The sequence below is a fragment of the Physella acuta genome, unplaced genomic scaffold (genome assembly GCF_028476545.2).
Source record: "Physella acuta isolate Inbredline_101_S28 unplaced genomic scaffold, ASM2847654v3 ptg000507l, whole genome shotgun sequence".
In the NCBI taxonomy this organism is placed as follows: Eukaryota; Metazoa; Mollusca; class Gastropoda; family Physidae; genus Physella; species Physella acuta.
In genome coordinates this window covers 243,141-264,929 of record NW_026732026.1, presented here as the reverse complement: position 1 = coordinate 264,929, position 21,789 = coordinate 243,141, and the positions used below count along the sequence as shown (strand labels likewise).

The 21,789-nt window shown below is 39.5% G+C and overlaps 1 protein-coding gene across 1 annotated transcript in view; it reads right to left on the bottom strand.

Moving 5' to 3' along the window:
* LOC131944749 (E3 ubiquitin-protein ligase TRIM9) overlaps positions 1–21,789 on the bottom strand; it is a 198,590-nt gene that overhangs the window by 22,108 nt on the left and 154,693 nt on the right. Inside the window, exon 8 of the mRNA XM_059305552.1 lies at positions 6,345–6,569. Coding sequence (XP_059161535.1) covers positions 6,345–6,569 — 225 coding nt within the window. The remainder of the gene's footprint in view (positions 1–6,344; positions 6,570–21,789) is intronic.

Sequence of the window (21,789 nt, the reverse complement as noted above, 5' to 3'; positions counted from 1 at the left end):
ATATAACAGTTTAAAATAATTGACCTGAAAAAATATTATCGAATTTGCTTATAGCTCAACCATTAAAATCTGTTGGTTTTCTGAGGAGACTGGTGGAGGGTGGATTTTGTTTATTTAAAGATGGGGGTGGTGGGAGGATGGAGAAGGAATCTTTTAGTATTTTAGTCAGTTCTGTTATTCTTGGTGTCTGGCACTTAAATCTAATTTAGCACCGCGCTACAGTACATTGTACAAGTGACACGAGAAGTGGTGCTCAAAGAAAGCAATTTGTCGGGCTTAAACTTGATCAAATTGTTGTTGTTGGCGAGGGATGTTGAGGTGGGTGTTTGAGGTGGGTCGTTGAGGTGTGTGGTTGTGGTGGGTCGTTGAGGTGGGTCGTTGAGGTGTGTGGTTGTGGTGGGTGGTTGTGGTGGGTTGTTGTGGTGGGTAGTTGTGGTCAGTGGTTGAGGTGGGTGGTTGAGGTGGGTGGTTGAGGTGGGTGGTTAAGGTAGGTGGTTGAGGTGGGTGGTTGTGGTGGGTGGTTGTGGTGGGTCGTTGAGGTGGGTGGATGAGTTGGGTTGAGTTGGGTGGTTGTGGTGGGTGGTTGAGGTGGGTGGTTGAGGTGGGTAGTTGAGGTGGGTGGTTGAGGTAGGTGGTTGAGGTGGGTGGTTGTGGTGGGTGGTTGAGGTAGGTGGTTGAGGTGGGTAGTTCATTGTTTGCTTGAGGCAGATGATAAGGTGGGTGGTTAAGACTTTTAGTATTATTTTGATTTACGTCTTTGACTTTTGTGTTTACGTATGTCGTTCGGTGTGTGCGTGTGTGGAAAGGGGGGGGGGCAGGACTCGTGTAATCGTGTAAGGAATCGATTACTTGATGAAATCGTTGAATCAAATCAAATTCACTTTGCTAGCACGGCTCTGAGCGACTAACAGAAGAGGAACGTGTCTACAGGACAGAGAAAAAAACATTTCTCTGAGTTAGTCCAGTGCTGACCCACAGCAGGGCCATTGGGTCATCAGTGTTTTTATTTCGTTAGGGCTAATCCATATGTGATCAGTGGTTTTATTTCGTTAGGGCTAATCCATATGTGATCAGTGGTTTTATTTTGTTGGGGCTAATCCATATGTCATCAGTGGTTTTATTTCGTTAGGGCTAATCAAGGGTTTGGTTCATAATGTTTGGTCCATTAACAAGCTGGTTAAATCTATCCATGTCAAGAAAGTAGATGTATAAGTCAATCAGTCAGAGGTAGAGAAGTTTCGAACCCACTCAGTTAAAGTTCTAGGTATCGGCCACAGGCCTATGACACCCGGTGATAGGTCACTATATTCAACGATAAGGTTTGTAAACAATTAACAAGCTACTGTAGGTAGAGTGAGCTAAAATTAGACCAGAGATTTTCTTACTAATATATTAACAATCAGAGGTAGGGGGTGGGTGGGGTGTCGAACATCTCGACAGTTCCAGCGATCATTTAATGACACGATGTCTAAGTTTGTCAAACCCCCAGGTCAACACGAACATCATCACGTGAACACAAACATCATTACATGACCACAAACATCATTACGTGAACACGAACATCATCACGTGAACACGAACATCATCACGTGAACACGAACATCATCACGTGAACACGAACGCCATCAAGTGAACGATCTTTAGCACCCGCAGTGAACAAGTTATTAATAGGCTGCAAAATAAATGTGTAAAACAACAAAATACAATATCGTTTTATTTCTTCGCAATTTCCTTAGCTGAAAAATCCAGATTATAGACCCAAATTACTTAGTTAATACTAACTCTACTGACAAGAAAATGCGATTACATTTTATTACATTCTATTAGTTTTGATTTCATTTGAATACTTTCTAATAGTTTTGATTACGTTTGATTACATTATATTAGTTTTGATTACATTTGATTACTTTCTATTTGCCTTGATTACATTTGATTACTTTCTATTAGTTTTACTTACATTTGATTACATTCTATTAGTTTTAATTACATTTGAATACTTTTCTAATTGACATGTAGGCACCATCTTCAACTGGCCAAACAGTAGAAATCGATGGGATTAGCACTAAGCAGCAAGGGATTAGCACCAAGCAGCATAGCTCTATCTTTAAGCAGCTTTACTGCTAATCTGCGTGCACACATACAAAACAAAAACCTTGGATTTTTTTTCTTCATCTCTCATGTTTGTTGTTGTTGGCTTATCTAGGGTATTGCTGCTTAGTAAAAAAAAAATGTTTTTGTTTGGATGTTGAAATTTTGTTTTTGTTTAGTTTGAGCTGAAGTCTTATTACTTTGCGTTAGCTTAACTTTTACAAATAGGCATGGGGATTAGTTTCTCAAATATTTCGTTGTTTAATAATTACTTATAAGCTCGCAATCTTCTTAAAATACTAACATGTTTTGACCCCTAACCCCCCACCTCCCACTCCCCGGGGTAAACTCAGCAACAACAAGCATTTTAAAACCTAACTCCCTCGGTAATACTGAATTAAAATTACTTACGTGTCAGAAGGATTTTGTAAGAAAAATCGATAGCAGCTGTTTTGAGAGTAAGCACTAGATTTGAGAAACGGAAAAAAAAAAACTAGCCAGGATGTAGGAGGCTATGGGAGGCGACTCGCCTAGGGGGAGGAAATAATTAAGAAATCACCATGACTAACAACTCGCGCGAACCGGAGATGACTAGTGGTAGTGTTCGCCCCTGCCTTAGGGCGCCAGGGTGGAGTTAACAGTTTGGTTTGAATTTGTTACAATTCTAGTTCAAAATAAAAACATTTGTGTTGGAGAAAATTAAGTACAGTGTCACAAAATAAAAGTACAGTTTTACAGTATAAAAGTAGTGCTTCAACATAAAAGTACAGTTTTACAGTATGAAAGTACAGTTTCACAGTATAAAAGTAGTGCTACATCATAAAAGTACAATGTTCTGAAATAGATGCACAGTATATCAGTAACAACATAAAAATGTCTCAAAATTAAAGTACAGAGTACTGTTATATTGTGAATTTGCGTCGAAGTGAATAACTTAAAAAAAACTTGTAGACATAAGATATGACCAGAATTTAAGAATATTGCTGTGACAAGGACCTATGATTTTGTGGTGAAAAAAAAATTAACAATTTTGAAGTGACAAAAAAAAATTGAGAATAGCTATGTAAATAAAAAAAGCTCATATAAATCTTTGGAATGTGGATAATTTCCTGCCAATAATGTTTCTATAATAAGACTCGACTTGTCTAAGATAGAAAAAAAAGTTCTTCCAGATTTACCTCCCCTTGACAATGACTTGATTCTATAATAGTTACGTCCCATTTGTCAGCTCAAGTCCTAATGAGCAATTATCGGTGTTTATGATGAAGGCACACATCAAAGGCGTCAGCCGACTCAGCGCTGACACCTCTTGACCTGAGACCCTGGCACCTCCTGAAACTCCCCTGGGCTTTACATTCCCCCCCCCCCCCCCCGGTTCGCGCGCCTCACGATCGCGTTAGAGAATGGATTGGATCTAGTTTTTAAGTTGTTTTTTTTAAAGTTGAGATACAAAAACAAAAATAAAAAATTGCGATGTAAAAAAAAAAAAAAAAAGCACCATGTTTTAATTAAAACCTCACCTTGACCGAAAAATTTGTGAAGTGTATTTTTTTTCAAATTAATACACACCAAGTCGGATAACTACCAACTTGCACTAATCATTGGCTAAATCTGGATCACTTCAGAATTTATTAAAAGTTTTACTTAGGTTGTACATTGGTTGACGCTTCATTGCGTTCTCTTTGTGTCTTCAATAAGCGCGTGTGGAATTTATTTTCCACGGACAATTTGCGGCATTACAGAAAGTGTTTGCAAAAAATGGTTACGCTCTGTTTTAGGCGACCTTCTTCCTTGCATCTGTTTGTATCAGATGTTGTAAAAAGAATGTAGCGCTCTGTTTTTGAGGCAGTCTGTGTGCAGTTAGAGCCGACCTTCTTCCTTGCATCTAGTTGTAGGGCCATCCATTGTTTATAAGCAGGTATGAGGGTCGGCCGTTTGGTGGTGATGTGGCTAGCCAGTCAGACTAAACCTGGGTCGGGAATTCAGTCTTACAGGTGCTCGCAGGTGAGTTCACAGGTGATTTCACAGGTGATTTCTTCATTCATTAAACATTTAACAGGTAGTTCTATAAACCGTTAAACAGGTAGTTCCATGAGCCATTAGACATGTAGTTCACTGAACTATTTCATGTTGTTCTATATTCAATTAGACATGTAGTTCCATGAACAATTTCATGTAGTTCTATATTCAATTAGACAGGTAGTTCCATGAACTATTTCATGTAGTTCTATATTCAATTAGACAGGTAGTTCCATGAACTATTTCATGTAGTTCTATATTCAATTAGACAGGTAGTTCCATGAACCATAAGACAGGTACGCTTATAAACCGTTTAACAGGTAGTTCTATAAAGTACTAGACAGGTAGTTCTATAAAGTACTAGACAGGTAGTTCTATAAAGTACTAGACAGGTAGTTCCATAAAGTACTAGACAGGTAGTTCTATAAAGTACTAGACAGGTAGTTCCATAAAGTACTAGACAGGTAGTTCTATAAAGTACTAGACAGGTAGTTCCATAAAGTACTAGACAAGTAGTTCTATAAAGTACTAGACAGGTAGTTCCACAAAACAGTGGAGAGTTCTCCCACTAACAGCACAGTACCGGCAGTTATGATTGTTTAGAACAGGGGTCGGCAACCTTTTGAGACGGAGGAGCCAAAAGCTTCAATTTACGAAATTTTCCAGTTTTTAAAGAGCCACTAACATTTTTATTTCAATACTTTGGTATTTAATTAGGATTAAGTGAATAAATGTTATTTTTATTTGAAATAAATAGCTTTATATATATATATATATATATATATATATATATATATATATATATATATATATATATATATATATATATATATATATATATATATATATTCTTATAAAAACATACAAATGTTTCGCACAAAACATATGAAAGTATAGTAGAGTGATCGCTTGCATTATTGTGATCTATAGCTTTTATTTTCTACTTTTTAGTTCAATCAGAAAACGTGGGTTTTTTAAAAACTTTTTTAATGATTATTATATTTTTTTAAGAGTCTTTCTCTATACGAGAAAGTAAAAACGAATGCTAAATGTTTGGTCTAGGAGACCCAAGGAAAAATGTTGGAGCAAAACTTACACAAGTAGTTAAACAATTCAACAAATTATGTATTTAAAGCATTCAACAGTTTTCTATTTAAATTAAGTTTAAAAATAAATTTGAAATCCCATAAAGTATATAAAATTGACAAAAAATGTATATAAAATATTTAAAATACATATTATGCGTAATATACAACATTGACTTCTGTTTTGTTTTAGTACTGCTGAACTTTTGTTTATTTTTAACAAAGTAAAAAAAATATATATTTAAACATTGCCTCCCCTGCAAAGTTTTAAACACATTAATGGGAGATACTGTTTACTATTAATATTTAGTTACCTTTTTCCACACTGCAGAGAATTTAAATTTACTGAACAATGATGCAATGCACACACATAAATGCATATATATATATATATATATATATATATATATATATATATATATATATATATATATATATATATATATATATATATATATATATATATATATAAAGAGAGAGAGAAAGAGAATGAGGGAGAGAGAGAGAAAGAGAATGAGGGAGAGAGAGAGAAAGAGAATGAGGGAGAGAGAGAGAGAAAGAGAATGAGGGAGAGAGAGAGAAAGAGAATGAGGGAGAGAGAGAGAAAGAGAATGAGGGAGAGAGAGAGAAAGAGAATGAGGGAGAGAGAGAGAAAGAGAGAGCGATAGAGAAAGAGGCAGAGATAAATGGAGAAAGATAGAGAGGGAGAAAGAGAGAAAGACAATCGTCAAACAACAAACTGAGGTGAACGAAATATTTCTGCGCGATAAAAAAGTTCCATGTTTCCCAAAATTAGACTCATACTACATCACATTAGATGCATTAGTTACATTTGAAATTACTATACATTTAGTACAGTGCCCCGTTCAAACCCCTTCCACCTTATTAGCCCAAACAAAACGGATCCGCGCCCAAAAGGACTTCAGACAAATAAAACACAAGACGAATAGGCTCCTGACAAATAACTAATATACTAGGTCTCTGTATATTTTAAAGTTCAATATTGTATCTAGCACCAGGCTAGAAATATTAATAGTTATACGCGAAATCCTGATTCAATCAATTAGCACAAAATAACAAAGTATTCCCGATCCAGCAATCTCGATAGAACTATAACTATAAATAGACGGGATTTTCCCGATTGCAACTCACCCAAGATGACACTCTTGTCCACGTCGAACCTGCAGATCCCTACCGAGGGGTCAGTGTGGTTGTCGTAGCGGTCAAAGGTCACCTCCCAGTAGTGGACGCCTTTGCTGAAGCCGACGCTGCCCAGCGCCACCCGGTGGTCGAACGTGCTGCAGGTGATGGTCGTGTTGTTGTTGCTTAGCAACACGTCCGGGTGGGTCATGGAGGGGTCGAAGGTGAACCATGCCACTGTGGAGGGAGGGGGTCAAATGGAGGTCAAGTTAGAACAACGAATGAAATAAAGAAACAAAAGCTTATGTATATATAAAATACCGATGACATGTTTTTACTGTATCAACTGTCGAAAGACGCCCCCCCCACACAAAACACACAGAAACACACACACACCACACCCACACCCACACGCACACGTACACGCACACACACACACACACCTAAAGGTTAAACAAAAATGTGGCATTCACAACACAGACTTGTGCTAAGGTCCACTTGCAACACAGCGATGTGCTTAGGTGCACTCACCACACAGTGATGTGCTAAGGTGCACTCGCAAACACAGAGGTGTGTTAGTGAAGTGGTGTGCTAGACGTCACCCTTCCTCTCCCCACCCAAACTCTTCGTCACTACAATTCCCATTTCTTTGAAACACTATTTGTTATTTGTTATTTTACATTTGATTTTTAAAAGCAGACAGTTTATTAGTATAAGAACCTGGTTAGGTAGTGGGGACCAAGAACACGTTGTTACAACATCAAAACAAAACAATTTTTTAAAAACCTAAATGACACTTCACACTTCATGCTACACACGTTATGCTCTACACTTCATACTTCATGCTTCACACTTCATGCTTCACACTTCATGCTTCATATTTCATGCTTCACACTTCATGCTTCATGATTTATGCTTCACACTTCATGCTTCACACTTCATGCTTCACACTTCATGCTTTACACTTCATGATTCACACTTCATGCTTCATGATTTATGCTTCACACTTCATGATTCACACTTCATGCTTCATGATTTATGCTTCACACTTCATGCTTCACACTTCATGCTTCACACTTCATGCTTTACACTTCATGATTCACACTTCATGCTTCATGATTTATGCTTCACACTTCATGCTTTACACTTCATGATTCACACTTCATGCGTCATGATTTATGCTTCACACTTCATGATTCACACTTCATGCTTCATGATTTATGCTTTACACTTCATGATTCACACTTCATGCTTCACACTTAATGATTCACACTTCATGCTTTATATTTCATGCTTCACACATCATGCTTCATGCCTCATACTTCACGCTCCACACTTCATGCTTAGTTAGCTATATAGAGAAAAACCGCATGTAGGCAATCACGCTTCTAGTACTTTTTTTGGTTGAGATGAGGCTTAAGGATACGCCATTCAAATGGTGAACTTAATGAGATGAGGCTCAAGGATAATTAAAACTAATAAATAGTCTCAGAATAATCTCTAATAAATTATAAAAAAAGGAAACGAGGGAATAAAAAAATGAGGGTAAATGACATTTGTAAACACCTCGTAAACATTTGCTTTCACTTCACTGACAAGAAGAATTATCGCCCTTACCATAAAAAAACAACAACACTGAACAAGCGCGGCTAATTCCACGGGAGTCACGTGATTGATGACGCCACTCTCGCGTCCCTCTAGAAATGTCTCTATAGAGAAGCGACCTTCCCCCAAGCCGAAGCGGATTCGCAAAATTAATAACAATAACAATAAATCAGGTTCATTAATTAATGCTTTATCTGGCAAGCACGGGGTGCCGTGTTGGGAAGAGTCCAACGTTAACCCAGGCCCTAACCACGCAGACCTGCCCGGTTTTTCTTTTTCATTCTCTCGTCGCAATGCGCGAGTACATAGCTCGTATAAGGCCCGCGGTCCGCTTTCTTGAGAACCGCTTTGACAATAACATCCTTTTTTACTTGGTGGTGAGCGTTAATTAGTCGCCCGACCCACCGGCCGCCCCGCGCGAGCCACTGAGCACGTGGACTGAAATTGAAATGCGCTGTCCAATTTATTTTTCACGAGTCGCTTAACTTTGAACTCAATCATTTTTTTTTTTTAGATTATCTGTCTGCAGTCGTGTCGGCCGTGACATAAGAAGACTTGAGAAAGACAGACACCAGACATTGATGTATACGGTTTATTGGCCATTCATCCAAGTTGGCTAATCACTCCATACATATTTAACTCACCCATTCACCCCCCCCCCCCCCAGCCCTCTTTTTTTCTCTGTCTCTGCCCTAGTCTAAGTCTCTGTTTTCTCTATCCTAGTCTACTGTCTAAGTCTCTCTCTCTCTCTCTCTCGAGCTCTGTCTGGTGCCTCTATACCTCTGTCGCCCTATTTGTAACTCTCCCTATCAGTAGCCCTACACTGGACTTACTGCAGTATCCGCCTATAATGTTATGGACACAAAGCCTAACCTGATCCAACGGTCCCCACCTTGTTATATTGCCCACACTGGCAGGTTACATCTGGTGTGTCCGTCAAGTCCTTTGTGTCCGTGTCGAGCTGATCAGTCCAAATGTCGCCACGTTACACCAGCGAATTGAAATTCTTGTAACTTGGACTTGTGTAGCGAGGCACTTCCAAAAGTAAGTATTGTGTCCGCAAAGATGACTTCCAAAAGGGAGTTAACAGCCTTAATTCTATATTTTGATCAAAGATCCCCCTTCCCCAGTTAAAGCATTGGATGAAAGTATTTGAATCGTTAGGTTTTAGATTCCGCAAATCTTGCCCAAAGAGTTGCCATTTGATGAGTTGGTGGTGTTGAATTCACTTTACTAAAGTAGACGGATCTTGAACAGTTCTATGTAAGGGTATTATAATAAACTCTGGGCTGGGAACTCGTGTATGTCCCACATCGAGGAATGGAAAACTTGACAAGAGCCACACTCGTATTGTAAAATTTAAAACATATATATTTAAACAAGTTAATTAAAAAGTCTAGTGACATTTAAGCGCAATTTCCTTATGTTATCTAAAAATAGCTTTGTCGTAGCGTAAATCAAGAGCAGGGTTAGTAAAACCATTGGTTAGTTATTAAAACTTTTTTTATTAACTTTTTTTTCAGTATTTTACATGTTTTATTTACAATATAGTTACATGACTAAAAACCATTGCGCGCCTAGCTACCGATCGTGATGACGCAGCCATTGAACGCGATGGCGCAGCTATTGAACGTGATGACGCGTGTGGTGTGGTTGGAAAAAATGCCTACTAATTCGGTCCAAAGTTTAATTAATTCAAAAAATTTGTTGTGACCGAACGAAAGGATATTTTTGAAAACTTTCTTCGGCAATATTGTTCTAAATTATGTCAGGAATCGATTGGTACATGTTTCAAGTCGCTAAGTGGTCTGGTTACCGAGATATGGGCAAAAACTGCATTTTTTCGAGGTTTTTTGGCTTTTCCGGGAAATCCATGAAAGAAACCCGGAATTTTTATGGCCTATGCTCATCCTCGTAAGTTGCTTAAAATAATTGCTTTTGGAACTAGTCATCGATATTGCTTCGTTGAGGAGGAGATACGACTTAAAGCTGCGGACACACATTCATCCATTCATCCATCCATCCAGAAATGACGGGTTAATAAACGCAATTCTCCAGAATGGAAATTGCGCTAAAAACATATGTCAACATACTGTTTTCCCCTTTTATGTTTCTGGGCAATTTTGTCAGTCCAGATTCGTTTTACTGCTGCACACTTCAAACAGTAAAACGTCCCTGAGTCCACCCAGCATTGATGGGTACCTAACTCATGTTAGGGAAAGTAAAGGCGACTGGGCAAAGTGCTGACCACAGCTTCCCTTCATGTGCCGAGGTCAAGAAACATCTGCCCAAATAGATCGCTAGGTTCAAAGAGTATTCTTTACTCTACTTGAAACTATGCATGTTATACGCCGAAGACATAAGAACATAATTATTCTCTCTACCTTGTCTACCCCACAGATAATCTTGAAGTGTACATTACTCTTTACATATCGGTATCCGTGAAACTGTGTTAAATGATCCATTTAATGAAGCGCATCAACTAATTGTAACAATAAAATGGCTAAAAAAACACAAAGTCCTTGCATAATTTATTTACATTTTTTAAGAGAACAAAATTTAAATGCCCATGAGAGCAGGAGACGGGGGACGGGGGGCATGGATGTCATCAGGCATTAGCATAATCAGGGATTTGATCCACTCCCACGCACCACGCAATCAGACGACCGGACCAAAAGCGGCCCATCATCCGGCGTGTGACGTCGTTTAGGGGTTCCAGCATCCGTTGTTTGGGTCCCACAGCAGTGTAAGGTCACGACCTTGGAACAATGACCAATTAACTGGTTCTAGGCCTGCAGCAGCAGGGGGGGGGGGGGGTTGAGGGATCAGTGTGATCCAGATATTGGACGTCACTGTCAAATTTTCCCGGCAAACTCGGAGGGCGTTGATTATTTCTTTATTGTAGAGGGGCAAATCATGCGAGCGCCGTCCGCATGTTTCGCAATATCAGTTTATATCTGGAATATTTTATTTTAATTTTTCTCTCTTATTGTTCCAACAATAGGGCTGGTAAGTAGGTCACCAACCAGTTCTGTGGCTCATGCAGGTTTTATTGAGCCGTAGAACTGGTTGGTGACCTACTTACCAGCCCTATTCCGTACGTAGCACATTTTAACTAAACCTTAATTACTCTCTCTCTCTCTCTCTCTCTCACACACACACACGCACGCACGCACGCACACACACACATACAGACATACACACGCATACACAGACACAAACACACACAGACACACAGACACATACACACACACAATGAAAAGCAAAAAAGTCAACAGATTTTGTTATTGTTGCTCAAGGTCATCGATACAACAACCTTACCCTATCTCCGCCCAATGCCGTGCTACAAACATAACGCTAGTCAGGCCTCATGTAAATCTAAACAGCTTCGATAGACAACCACAACAACTTTTTACGATTGTGACAACATGTACAACACTGCATCTTGACCCGCAACATACTTACTCTGGTTTCTGACAACAATGACGCAATGCTTAATGCACTTTGCACCAAGACACCCTTCCTTTGTCCAAGCTTTCGATGTAATTAATTATACCAAATTAATCCCTCCTCCCCCCCCCCCCCCTTCATCCATCTGATAGCGTCTGCAGTTTTCTCGATGGAGATCTCAGCCCTGTCAGAAAGGATCGGTCAGCTCAACGTGGTAATGGTGGGGGCTTGACGGCTGACAGAGAGGCTATAAGCACAACTTGCGGGCACACAGACACAATATCAACACAACTTGCGGGCCCACAGTGACGCTATCAACACAACTTGCGGGCCCAAAGTGACGCTATCAACACAACTTGTGGGCCCATAAAGACGCTATCAGCACAACTTGCGGGCCAGATAGACGCTATCAGCACAACTAAATGGCCCAAATAGACGCTATCAACACAACTAAATGGCCCACAAAGACGCTATCAACACAACTAAATGGCCCACAAAGACGCTATCAGAACAACTAAATGGCCCACATAGACGCCATCAGAACAACTAAATGGCCCACAAAGACGCTATCAACACAACTAAATGGCCCACAAAGACGCCATCAGAACAACTAAATGGCCCACAAAGACGCCATCAGAACAACTAAATGGCCCACAAAGACGCCATCAGAACAACTAAATGGCCCACAAAGACGCCATCAGAACAACTAAATGGCCCACAAAGACGCTATCAACACAACTAAATGGCCCACAAAGACGCTATCAGCACAACTAAATGGCCCACATAGACGCTATCAGCACAACTAAATGGCCCACAAAGACGCTATCAGCACAACTAAATGGCCCACAAAGACGCTATCAGCACAACTAAATGGCCCACAAAGACGCTATCAGCACAACTAAATGGCCCACAAAGACGCTATCAGCACAACTAAATGGCCCACAAAGACGCTATCAACACAACTAAATGGCCCACAAAGACGCCATCAGAACAACTAAATGGCCCACAAAGACGCCATCAGAACAACTAAATGGCCCACAAAGACGCCATCAGAACAACTAAATGGCCCACAAAGACGCCATCAGAACAACTAAATGGCCCACAAAGACGCTATCAACACAACTAAATGGCCCACAAAGACGCTATCAGCACAACTAAATGGCCCACATAGACGCTATCAGCACAACTAAATGGCCCACAAAGACGCTATCAGCACAACTAAATGGCCCACAAAGACGCTATCAGCACAACTGAATGGCACACAAAGACGCTATCAGCACAACTAAATGGCACACAAAGACGCTATCAACACAACTAAATGGCCCACAAAGACGCTATCAGCACAACTAAATGGCCCACAAAGACGCTATCAGCACAACTAAATGGCCCACAAAGACGCTATCAGCACAACTGAATGGCACACAAAGACGCTATCAGCACAACTAAATGGCACACAAAGACGCTATCAACACAACTAAATGGCCCACAAAGACGCTATCAGCACAACTAAATGGCCCACATAGACACTATCAGCACAACTTATAGGCCCACAGAGACGCTATCAACACAACGTACTGGCCCACATACACACTGTGAACACAAATTACAGATCCCTTTTTGTAGCCATTCAACAGATTTAAGATTTGCATCAATGCCCTCATAATTTCTTGAGGCGGAAAAAAATATGTGGGTTAAAATGGATTTTTCGTACAGAAAAACACTATTTAGAAGTTTTGTAAAAATGACCTCTTTTACAATTAATTTGAAATTTTATTAAGTAGCAAATTATGATTAAGTTTCGAAAATGTACATAAAAAATGCTGAAAAAAAATCTTAGCTGTACAAAATCAAATGATGAGTCATTCATTTCAGTGACTAAGGACGTAAATGATACATTTTTTTCAGTCGTTTACCTCAATGATTAAGGACTTCAATGATACATTTTTCAGTAGCCGATTTATTGAAGCCATTCACAATGTTCGTGGGAGGCCGTTGGTGAGGATCAAGAGGGCTAGGGTGGGGAGGATTAAGAGGGCTAGGGAGGAGAGGATCACTCAGATGAAAGGACATCTGCTAGGTTGGATCTGATGATGACGCGTCGCTCGCGCCACTTGACCAGGACATGTGCCGCGGTCATCAATGTTTTAATGGGGTCAAGGTCAACCATGCATGGATGAGGGTTCTGGTGTTTGTGGTCAAAGTAGGGATTAAACTAAATCTTTATTGTAACGTTGTCTGCATGTGTCGGCTTTGTCATGTGCATTGCAGGTCGATTTAGTGGGGCGGTGGAGAGGGGGGTGGTATACGAAAAAACATTAGTCTAGTTAGGACTATAGAAATAGTAGACAGTCGAATTGAGGTTTTTGAATTATTAAAGGTTACCCTCTTTTTTTGAAAAATACTTTACTCCCCACCCCATTCCAGTGTGTACACACACGCGCGCACACACTCACACACACTCTCTGTGTATGTGTATGTGTCTCTATTTTCCTTGAACGTATGCGTCAAGAATCAATCAGCCACTGCTAAAACACAATTTTGCAAGTTTAAAAAACCACTCAGGTAATTGAAACTGTTTGAATTTTTTTTCTACCCCCCCCCCATATCACCACTCTACGAGATCTCGTGAGATTTGGAAGAGACCACAATCTTTACTTTTTGTCGTCGTCTGATGGTAGGAGCGGAAGTCTTACCTCTGCTGATTAATCCAATGAAATAATTTCGCCGAGAGTTCGTCAGTGTGATCGTTTATAGAGAGTTCTCCACTGAGTGTTTACACAAGTTTTTGCACTCACAACTTTGCGCGGTGTAACCCAGCGGGACCCGAAACCGAGCCGAGAGATATCAGCCGGTTACCGTGTCAATAGCCCCAGTAAAGGGAGCTAATTTCACCGCGGAGGAAAGGCAGGAGCGGTAACAAAAATAGTGATTAGCGGGTTTCGTCAAAATTTGAAACGGTATCCCTTACGTTGCGAGTAGTCTCAGGAGGCCGATTGAAATCTGAGTACAAACATACAAAAAATGGTTGTCTTGGAAACGGAAGTTGGTGAATGGCGTCGGTTATTTGACCGACTGCCGCCATCTTTGGTGAATAAATAGTCTAATAGTTGTCTCAAGGAAATATGTTTTTGGATATTTTTAATCATTCGGGAGATGAGAACACAGTCCTCTACTGTACAGTTATGGCCAAATGTTGTAGTTATGGTCAAAAGTTGTACAGTTATAGCCAAATGTTGTACAGTTATGGCCAAATGTTGTACAGTTATGGCCAAATGTTGTAGTTATGGCCAAATGTTGTACACTTATGGCCAAATGTTAGACATGTTTACTTGATGTAAAGGTTTGTATAACAAAGCTTATATAACCCTCATTGCTGTATTAATCTTCGCATGTTGCTTGAGTGGAGCCGTTGGTATAATTGATTGGTTGTTTGACTGACTAGTTTTATGACAGACCTGTTGTATGACAGACATGCTGCATTACAGACTAAATGTATGTCTTACTACTTTATGACAGACAAGTTGCATGACAGATGAATTGTATGCTAGACTGGTTGACTGAAGACAATTTGTATGACTGACTTATTGTATGATAGCTCAGCTGTATAACTGACTACATGCGTGACAGACTTACCTTCCTTTAAATTAAATTTTAATTAATTAACTTGCCCCCAACACACGTAAGTTGATATTTAAATCGAATTTTTGATTGAAAATTTGATATTTAAATCAGATTTTTTGATTGAAAATAATGAATTAAAATATTTTTATATTCTAAGAAATCTAATGCTGCTGTCAACAAGAGAAATCTTGGGATCAGTGTTTCTCCCAGACTTTTTTCTCCGTGGGGTGGGCACTCGATATTTTTTTCCCGGGGGGGGGGGGAGGCGGACACTGGTAAAAGTATATATTATATTTTCTATATAAATTCCATTTCGTTAGGGGGGGGGGGGAGAAGGTAGACTTTCTTCGGGGAGGGCTCCCCCCCACCCCCCTTCGAACGGGTGCCTGGAAAAAACATCTCTGGTTGGGATGTAAGAGTTGGATGACATGAGCTGCATGACACTGTAATACCATTGACATGACATCAAGCACTTGGCATCAAGTACTTGACTTCAAGTATTTGACATTAACTGCTTGACATCAACAGTTCAATTTTAACTTTGTCAAATGACCAACAGTATTAAAACTCAAATGTACTCACGCTAAAGATGCAGCTACTGACAAAACCAAGTGCAGAAAGGTTACACATGTAAGAACGTGGCTATGTAATTTTTGTTTCACCTGTATGGCATTTGTTATATATTATCGCGGTGTTTAACAAGTGGTATGATGGTCCATGGGTTAAGGTAATTAGAGCTCACCTGTTTCTGTGAACGGATAGTGTGGTCAGCACTATACCAAACCGCCTTTACTTTCCTAATATGAGTTAGGTACCCGTCAGAGCTGGGTGGACTCAGGGACGTCCTACAGTCACAAGTCCGAACCGAGATCTGAACCCGAAACCTTCGGGCTAGCTACCGAACGCTACCGTGCAACCACGACGACCGCTTCAAGCATTATTACCTTCACAAAAAAAAACCATCATACTTTACTACAACAAATATTTTCACACTGTAAGTGTAAACTTCACAAACAACGAGCCCCACTTTAAATCTCCAAAACCGAAACTTTCCGGCAGTTTTATACAAATTTAAAATTTTTGGATTCATTATTTTCAAGTTGAGACAGATTAGAGTTAATCCCTGAAGATGGTGCAGCGATGAAGTCAGGCGTCAGGCGCCAAACGTCTGGCACCGCCGGACGGTTAACTCCCCATCCAGACCTCAGGGGCGCATCCATCATCCCCGCCCCTCGCAAGTCGCACCAAAAACCTCTCTGGATTTTACATCAAGCCGCGTATTTGTAAGTCCAGGTAAAAACAAGCCAATCGTCGCAGCAATAACCGGCGCCCCCCCCCCCCCGACCCCTCGTCAAAGCGATAAAAGAAATCTCACCGTGTGACAGCAATAACTCCCCTGCATCCCCCCCCCCCTGCCCAACTGTAAATTAGAAATTTTAACCGAGGTTTGATGTCTAGAATCGAGACTACGACGTAGTTACACTTCTAGACGCCAGTACCCATCTTCACAAAAATGTGTTGGTTTAAGGTTTATGTACCTATAAATGTATGCCGTGGTTTTAATTTGTGGGAATACGAAAAAATAAAATTGATGGGGTAGGCGCTCCCAGCGTGCCTACACAGCTTTCATATTTGAACAAACATAGGGGCAGAAGTTCCTACTGTGAATACCTAGCTAAACTATAGTAATAAATACATTCTTAAACGTAAAAAAAAATTCCAACGCAGTTTCTTTTTAATCGGAATTTTTGTGTTAGCATTATATGCTGTTTCATTATTTGTAACACGTGTATTTGTTTATTCGTCAAGATAAGCCACTCCGTAAGGGTCCTGAGGTCTTTAAATCGGAAATTTGTGAATTGTATGTTGAGTTAGTATTGCAATGTTTAGACATACTTGCAACTTGTATGTTTGATTGCAATGTTTAGACATACTTGCAGCTCGTATGTTTGATTGCAATGTTTAGACATACTTGCGACGTATACATATGATTGCTATGTTAATACATACTTGCAACTTTGTATGTTTGATTGCTGTGTTACACACACATTAAATCATATAGTTTGCGACACGAGTGCCGTCTCCCTACTGTTACATACAATTCATCTCACAGTCCCCCCCCCCCCTCCATATAATGAAAACAAATATTGCACAACTAAAGGCGCCAGACGTAACATAATGTAACCACTTTATTGTTTCAACACTCAACAAAGTGAAGATACTTTAGGTAAGTACAGAACATTACATCTAGTCGTGACCCCCAGATCACAACCCAAACTTCAGCACCAATTCGCCACGCCATCTAAGTAGTGCCATTCTACACCTCATCGCAAAAATAATGCTTGAAGTTATAAATAGCCCGGCAGGCGAGAGGTCAAGAATCGAGTTTCAGGTAAGAAAAGAAACTCACCGTAGCCCGGTAGACAGTGAGAAATCTTTTTCCACCTAAAGACCAGCTTCAGATTAGCCGCGCTGTCTTCAAGATCCGCTCACGTTCGCCTTACCTTCCCCGCATCACCTATCCGTTAACGACTGCTCATTACTGGGGTCGCGGCTACTCTGTCAGTGGTGGAGGAACATTGAGTGGGATTAATGAGAAGGGCTGCGAATGTTTTACTAATCCAGCCCCTCTGTAACAGGCTGTAAGTCTGTTGAACGATGACGATAAAAACCTTACCGATAGCTAATCACAGACGGCTAAAAGGGCGATAACGGCGGCGGGTGCCAACCTCGCAATTACTTTTCCCTCTATTTAAGACTTAAATGGCGTCAAATTGACGAGCCTATATATATATATATATATATATATATATATATATATATATATATATATATATATATATATATATATATATATATATCCTAATTTATAAAAGCCCAATGTGCGCACATCTCTCTCTCTCTCTCTCTCTTTCTCTGTCCGCAAAAAATTTTCGCCGGACATCACGTCAGAATCGGCAGCGGTATATGGAGAACTTTTTACGGACTTTTGTTGAAAATAATATGTTAGATGTTTTAAATGTATAACCACAATTTTACTTAAAGAAGAAAAATAAAAATTAAAGGCGTATTCGAATGTAGAGAAACAGTATTATTTATGCAACCGGAAAAGCATTAATATATGTGAAAAAGAACGCATAAAACTGTGACGTCACTATTGCTTATACATTAACTAATGACGTCATCTGCCGTGTTAAGAATGAAAAGAAATGAACTATTTCATTCAAATTTGATTTAGATCTACGTACACTATGAAATGTATACAATACAATTTTTCCGGCCTAAACTCATAAAATTTATTTTATGTATTTGGATTCTAGATCTAGAGATTCTAGATCTAGACTAAATCTAAATCTAAATCTACGCAATAACTAGATCTAGACGTAGACGCTAAGATCTAGATTTAGACTCTAACTTCTCTAAAATCAATTCCAAAAATAAATGTCTATATTAGGACTAAACTATTTCAAGACTTATTTATTTTATACAAAATCTTTGTTTGGAACTGGCTAATTTGGGATAAAAAATTAATTTGAAAGAATAGGCATATTCGCGTAAGTTAAGATTTTAAAATACGTGTTTCATTCTCCGTATTTTATAAGGTGCCTAAATAGCGGAGATGTTAGTGTACATTAAACCACGCAGGTGGTGCGGGTTCGAGACACAGCAAGTCAACTTGGTTAATGTATTCTTTTTTATTATGCTCGGGCTAAATTTAAAAAAAAAATTCTTTTAGGAATCTAGATCTAGATCTAGATTGTCGGGTGTCCGATAGGGCACTTCCCGGCGCCGCAGGCGCTTCAAATTTGGCATGATCTTGCCTTGGTGCGACAGAACACGGGGGCCGGTTGGCCGAAAAGTCTACGATGTGGGGGTCAAAACTGACCTCGACTGACCGGTACCTTATATGAGCTATAAATCGAAAAAAAATGTCCACGGAGGAACCTCTTCATAACTCTTGAGGTCGTAGACCGACCTTCGGGCGAATTAATTAAGCATTCAAATTCTCAATGTTTTCGAAAGCCTAAGCGAAGCTGGGCAGCATGCCTAGTATATATATATAGCAAGAGAGAGAGAGAGAGAGAGAGAGAGAGAGAGAGAGAGAGAGAGAGAGAGAGAGAGAGAGAGAATATAGATGGGCGTTATGAGAGAAAGAATGAGATACAGTGCACTCGAGAAAAACTGTAATCGAATCATTCGTCAATTTTAAATTTTGTAGCTGTCATGGGCCATGCATTAATTGTAAAAAAAAATGTTGGAAAAGTGGTAACGTCAGAAACAATATTTAACAAGCATTTTAACGCTAACAAATCAATACAGTGTTCTGCTTGGAAGAAAACATACTTTGTCACATTGAAAGGGTAGTCGTACCGTTTTAGTTTAGTTTGTAAGTGACCTAAAAATAGATTTTTTCAAGTTGTCTAGAGAGGCAGTGTGGTTCAGTGGCAGCGCTGTCTGCTACAATTGGGGCGATTTTTTTTTAAAAACAAAGTTTGTACACTGATGTAACACAATTAATCCAAGTACAAATAAAACCTGCTGCACCAAAGAGAATATTGATATTAAACTTGATGCACCAAAGAGAATTATTGATATTAAACTTGATGCACCAAAGAGAATATTGATATTAAACTTGATGCACCAAAGAGAATATTGATATTAAACTCGATGCACCAAAGAGAATATTGATATTAAACTTGATGCACCAAAGAGAATATTGATATTAAACTTGATGCACCAAAGAGAATATTGATATTAAACTTGATGCACCAAAGAGAATATTGATTTTAAACTTGATGCACCAAAGAGAATATTGATATTAAACTTGATGCACCAAAGAGAATATTGATATTAAACTTGATGCACCAAAGAGAATATTGATATTAAACTTGATGCACCAAAGAGAATATTGATATTAAACTTGATGCACCAAAGAGAATGTTGATATTTCCACACCAGGCAGACCAGGAGTTGCAAGTTCCTTAAAAAAATTATTTTTTGAGAAACCACAAAATAATCATTGATACGGGATGGCAACAAATTAAAAAGTTCAATATTCGAAAAACAAAAACAGCTATTTGATAAAGTCATGAGCATTCCTCATCAAAGAAAAGATTTCCATCTCCTAAAAATAAAGTGATGATTTTTTTTTTCATTCTTAACTTAAAAACATTTCCGTAGCTGTCAAATCATTAAAAAAACGAAACCAGAACAATTTAGTTAGACTGCTATCATGCGATGATATTCTTGTATTATCTGCTTCTAAGTCCTCGGCATATGAAGGGATTGCGTGGTCAACGTTATCCCCACCCTTGGACGTTTTACTGACGAACCCGGATTCGAACTCGTAACTCTCGGATTAGCAGTCTAGCGTTCTACCGCTAGGCCAACCGTCCCTTGATTATAATGTAGGAATGCAAATATAAATCAATCCTGTTAACTATATAATTACGTTAACAAATAGTGGTGTAAAAATACCCAAGTGACAAAACAATTAATTTAATGATTATCTTTATAATTTTATTTACTTAAATTGGTAATAAACATACCTTTCCCTCTCAACCAAAGCGAGTAAAAACGTGTTTGTTATGATCAACATCGGTACAAAAACGAAAAAAATAACATTTTGTTATCAGAGACAACTCCTGCTTCCCAAGTTGGTTATTTACTAACACCATCAGCTTATGTCCCTTTGTCTCTGTGATTGTTTTCAAAACACAGCCTCGGCCTAGACAATGCTCTGTCTACGCCTAGCTTCCACCTCGTCTGTGTTTGTTGTCTTAGCGTTTAGACATCTCGTGTAAGTCAAAACCCGAGGGGATTAGATCACACGAAAAAGTTGTCTTGCTGCATGCCTGATGTGAATTAGGGAAGTTCGTAAACTTTTTTTTTCCAGGGCAATTAGCCAGTTGTAAATTGCTAAAAATAACACAAGGGGGAGGGGGGATACCTTGCCAGATTTTTCTCCACAGAATACATACATAGGAAGAATGTGTAAAGAGCAGACACGGAATGATAGCTATGATGGTGATATTAACTAGGCCTGCATTACATAAGGCCTGCATTACATATTGTGGAAACGCAATCAAGAAGCTAGACTTATTAAACTGTTGGAATTTTATTTTTACTTTCTCTCTTTTACTAAGAGATGCTTTTTAAAAAAATGAAGACTGCCATAATGTTCTAATACAGTCTGCTACAAACATGCTCTGATACAGTCTGCTACAAACATGCTCTGATACAGTCGTCTGCTACAGACATGCTCTGATACAGTCGTCTGCTCCAGACATGCTCTGATACAGTCGTCTGCTAGAGACATGCTCTGATACAGTCGTCTGCTACAGACATGCTCTCGTCTGCTACAGAAATGCTCTGATACAGTCGTCTGCTACAGACATGCTCTGATACAGTCGTCTGCTACAGACATGCTCTGATACAGTCGTCTGCTACAGACATGCTCTGATACAGTCGTCTGCTACAGACATGCTCTGATACAGTCGTCTGCTACAGACATGCTCTGATACAGTCGTCTGCTACAGACATGCTCTGATACAGTCGTCTGCTACAGACATGCTCTGATACAGTCGTCTGCTACAGACATGCTCTGATACAGTCGTCTGCTACAGACATGCTCTGATACAGTCGTCTGCTACAGACATGCTCTGATACAGTCGTCTGCTACAGACATGCTCTGATACAGTCGTCTGCTACAGACATGCTCTGATACAGTCGTCTGCTACAGACATGCTCTGATACAGTCGTCTGCTACAGACATGCTCTG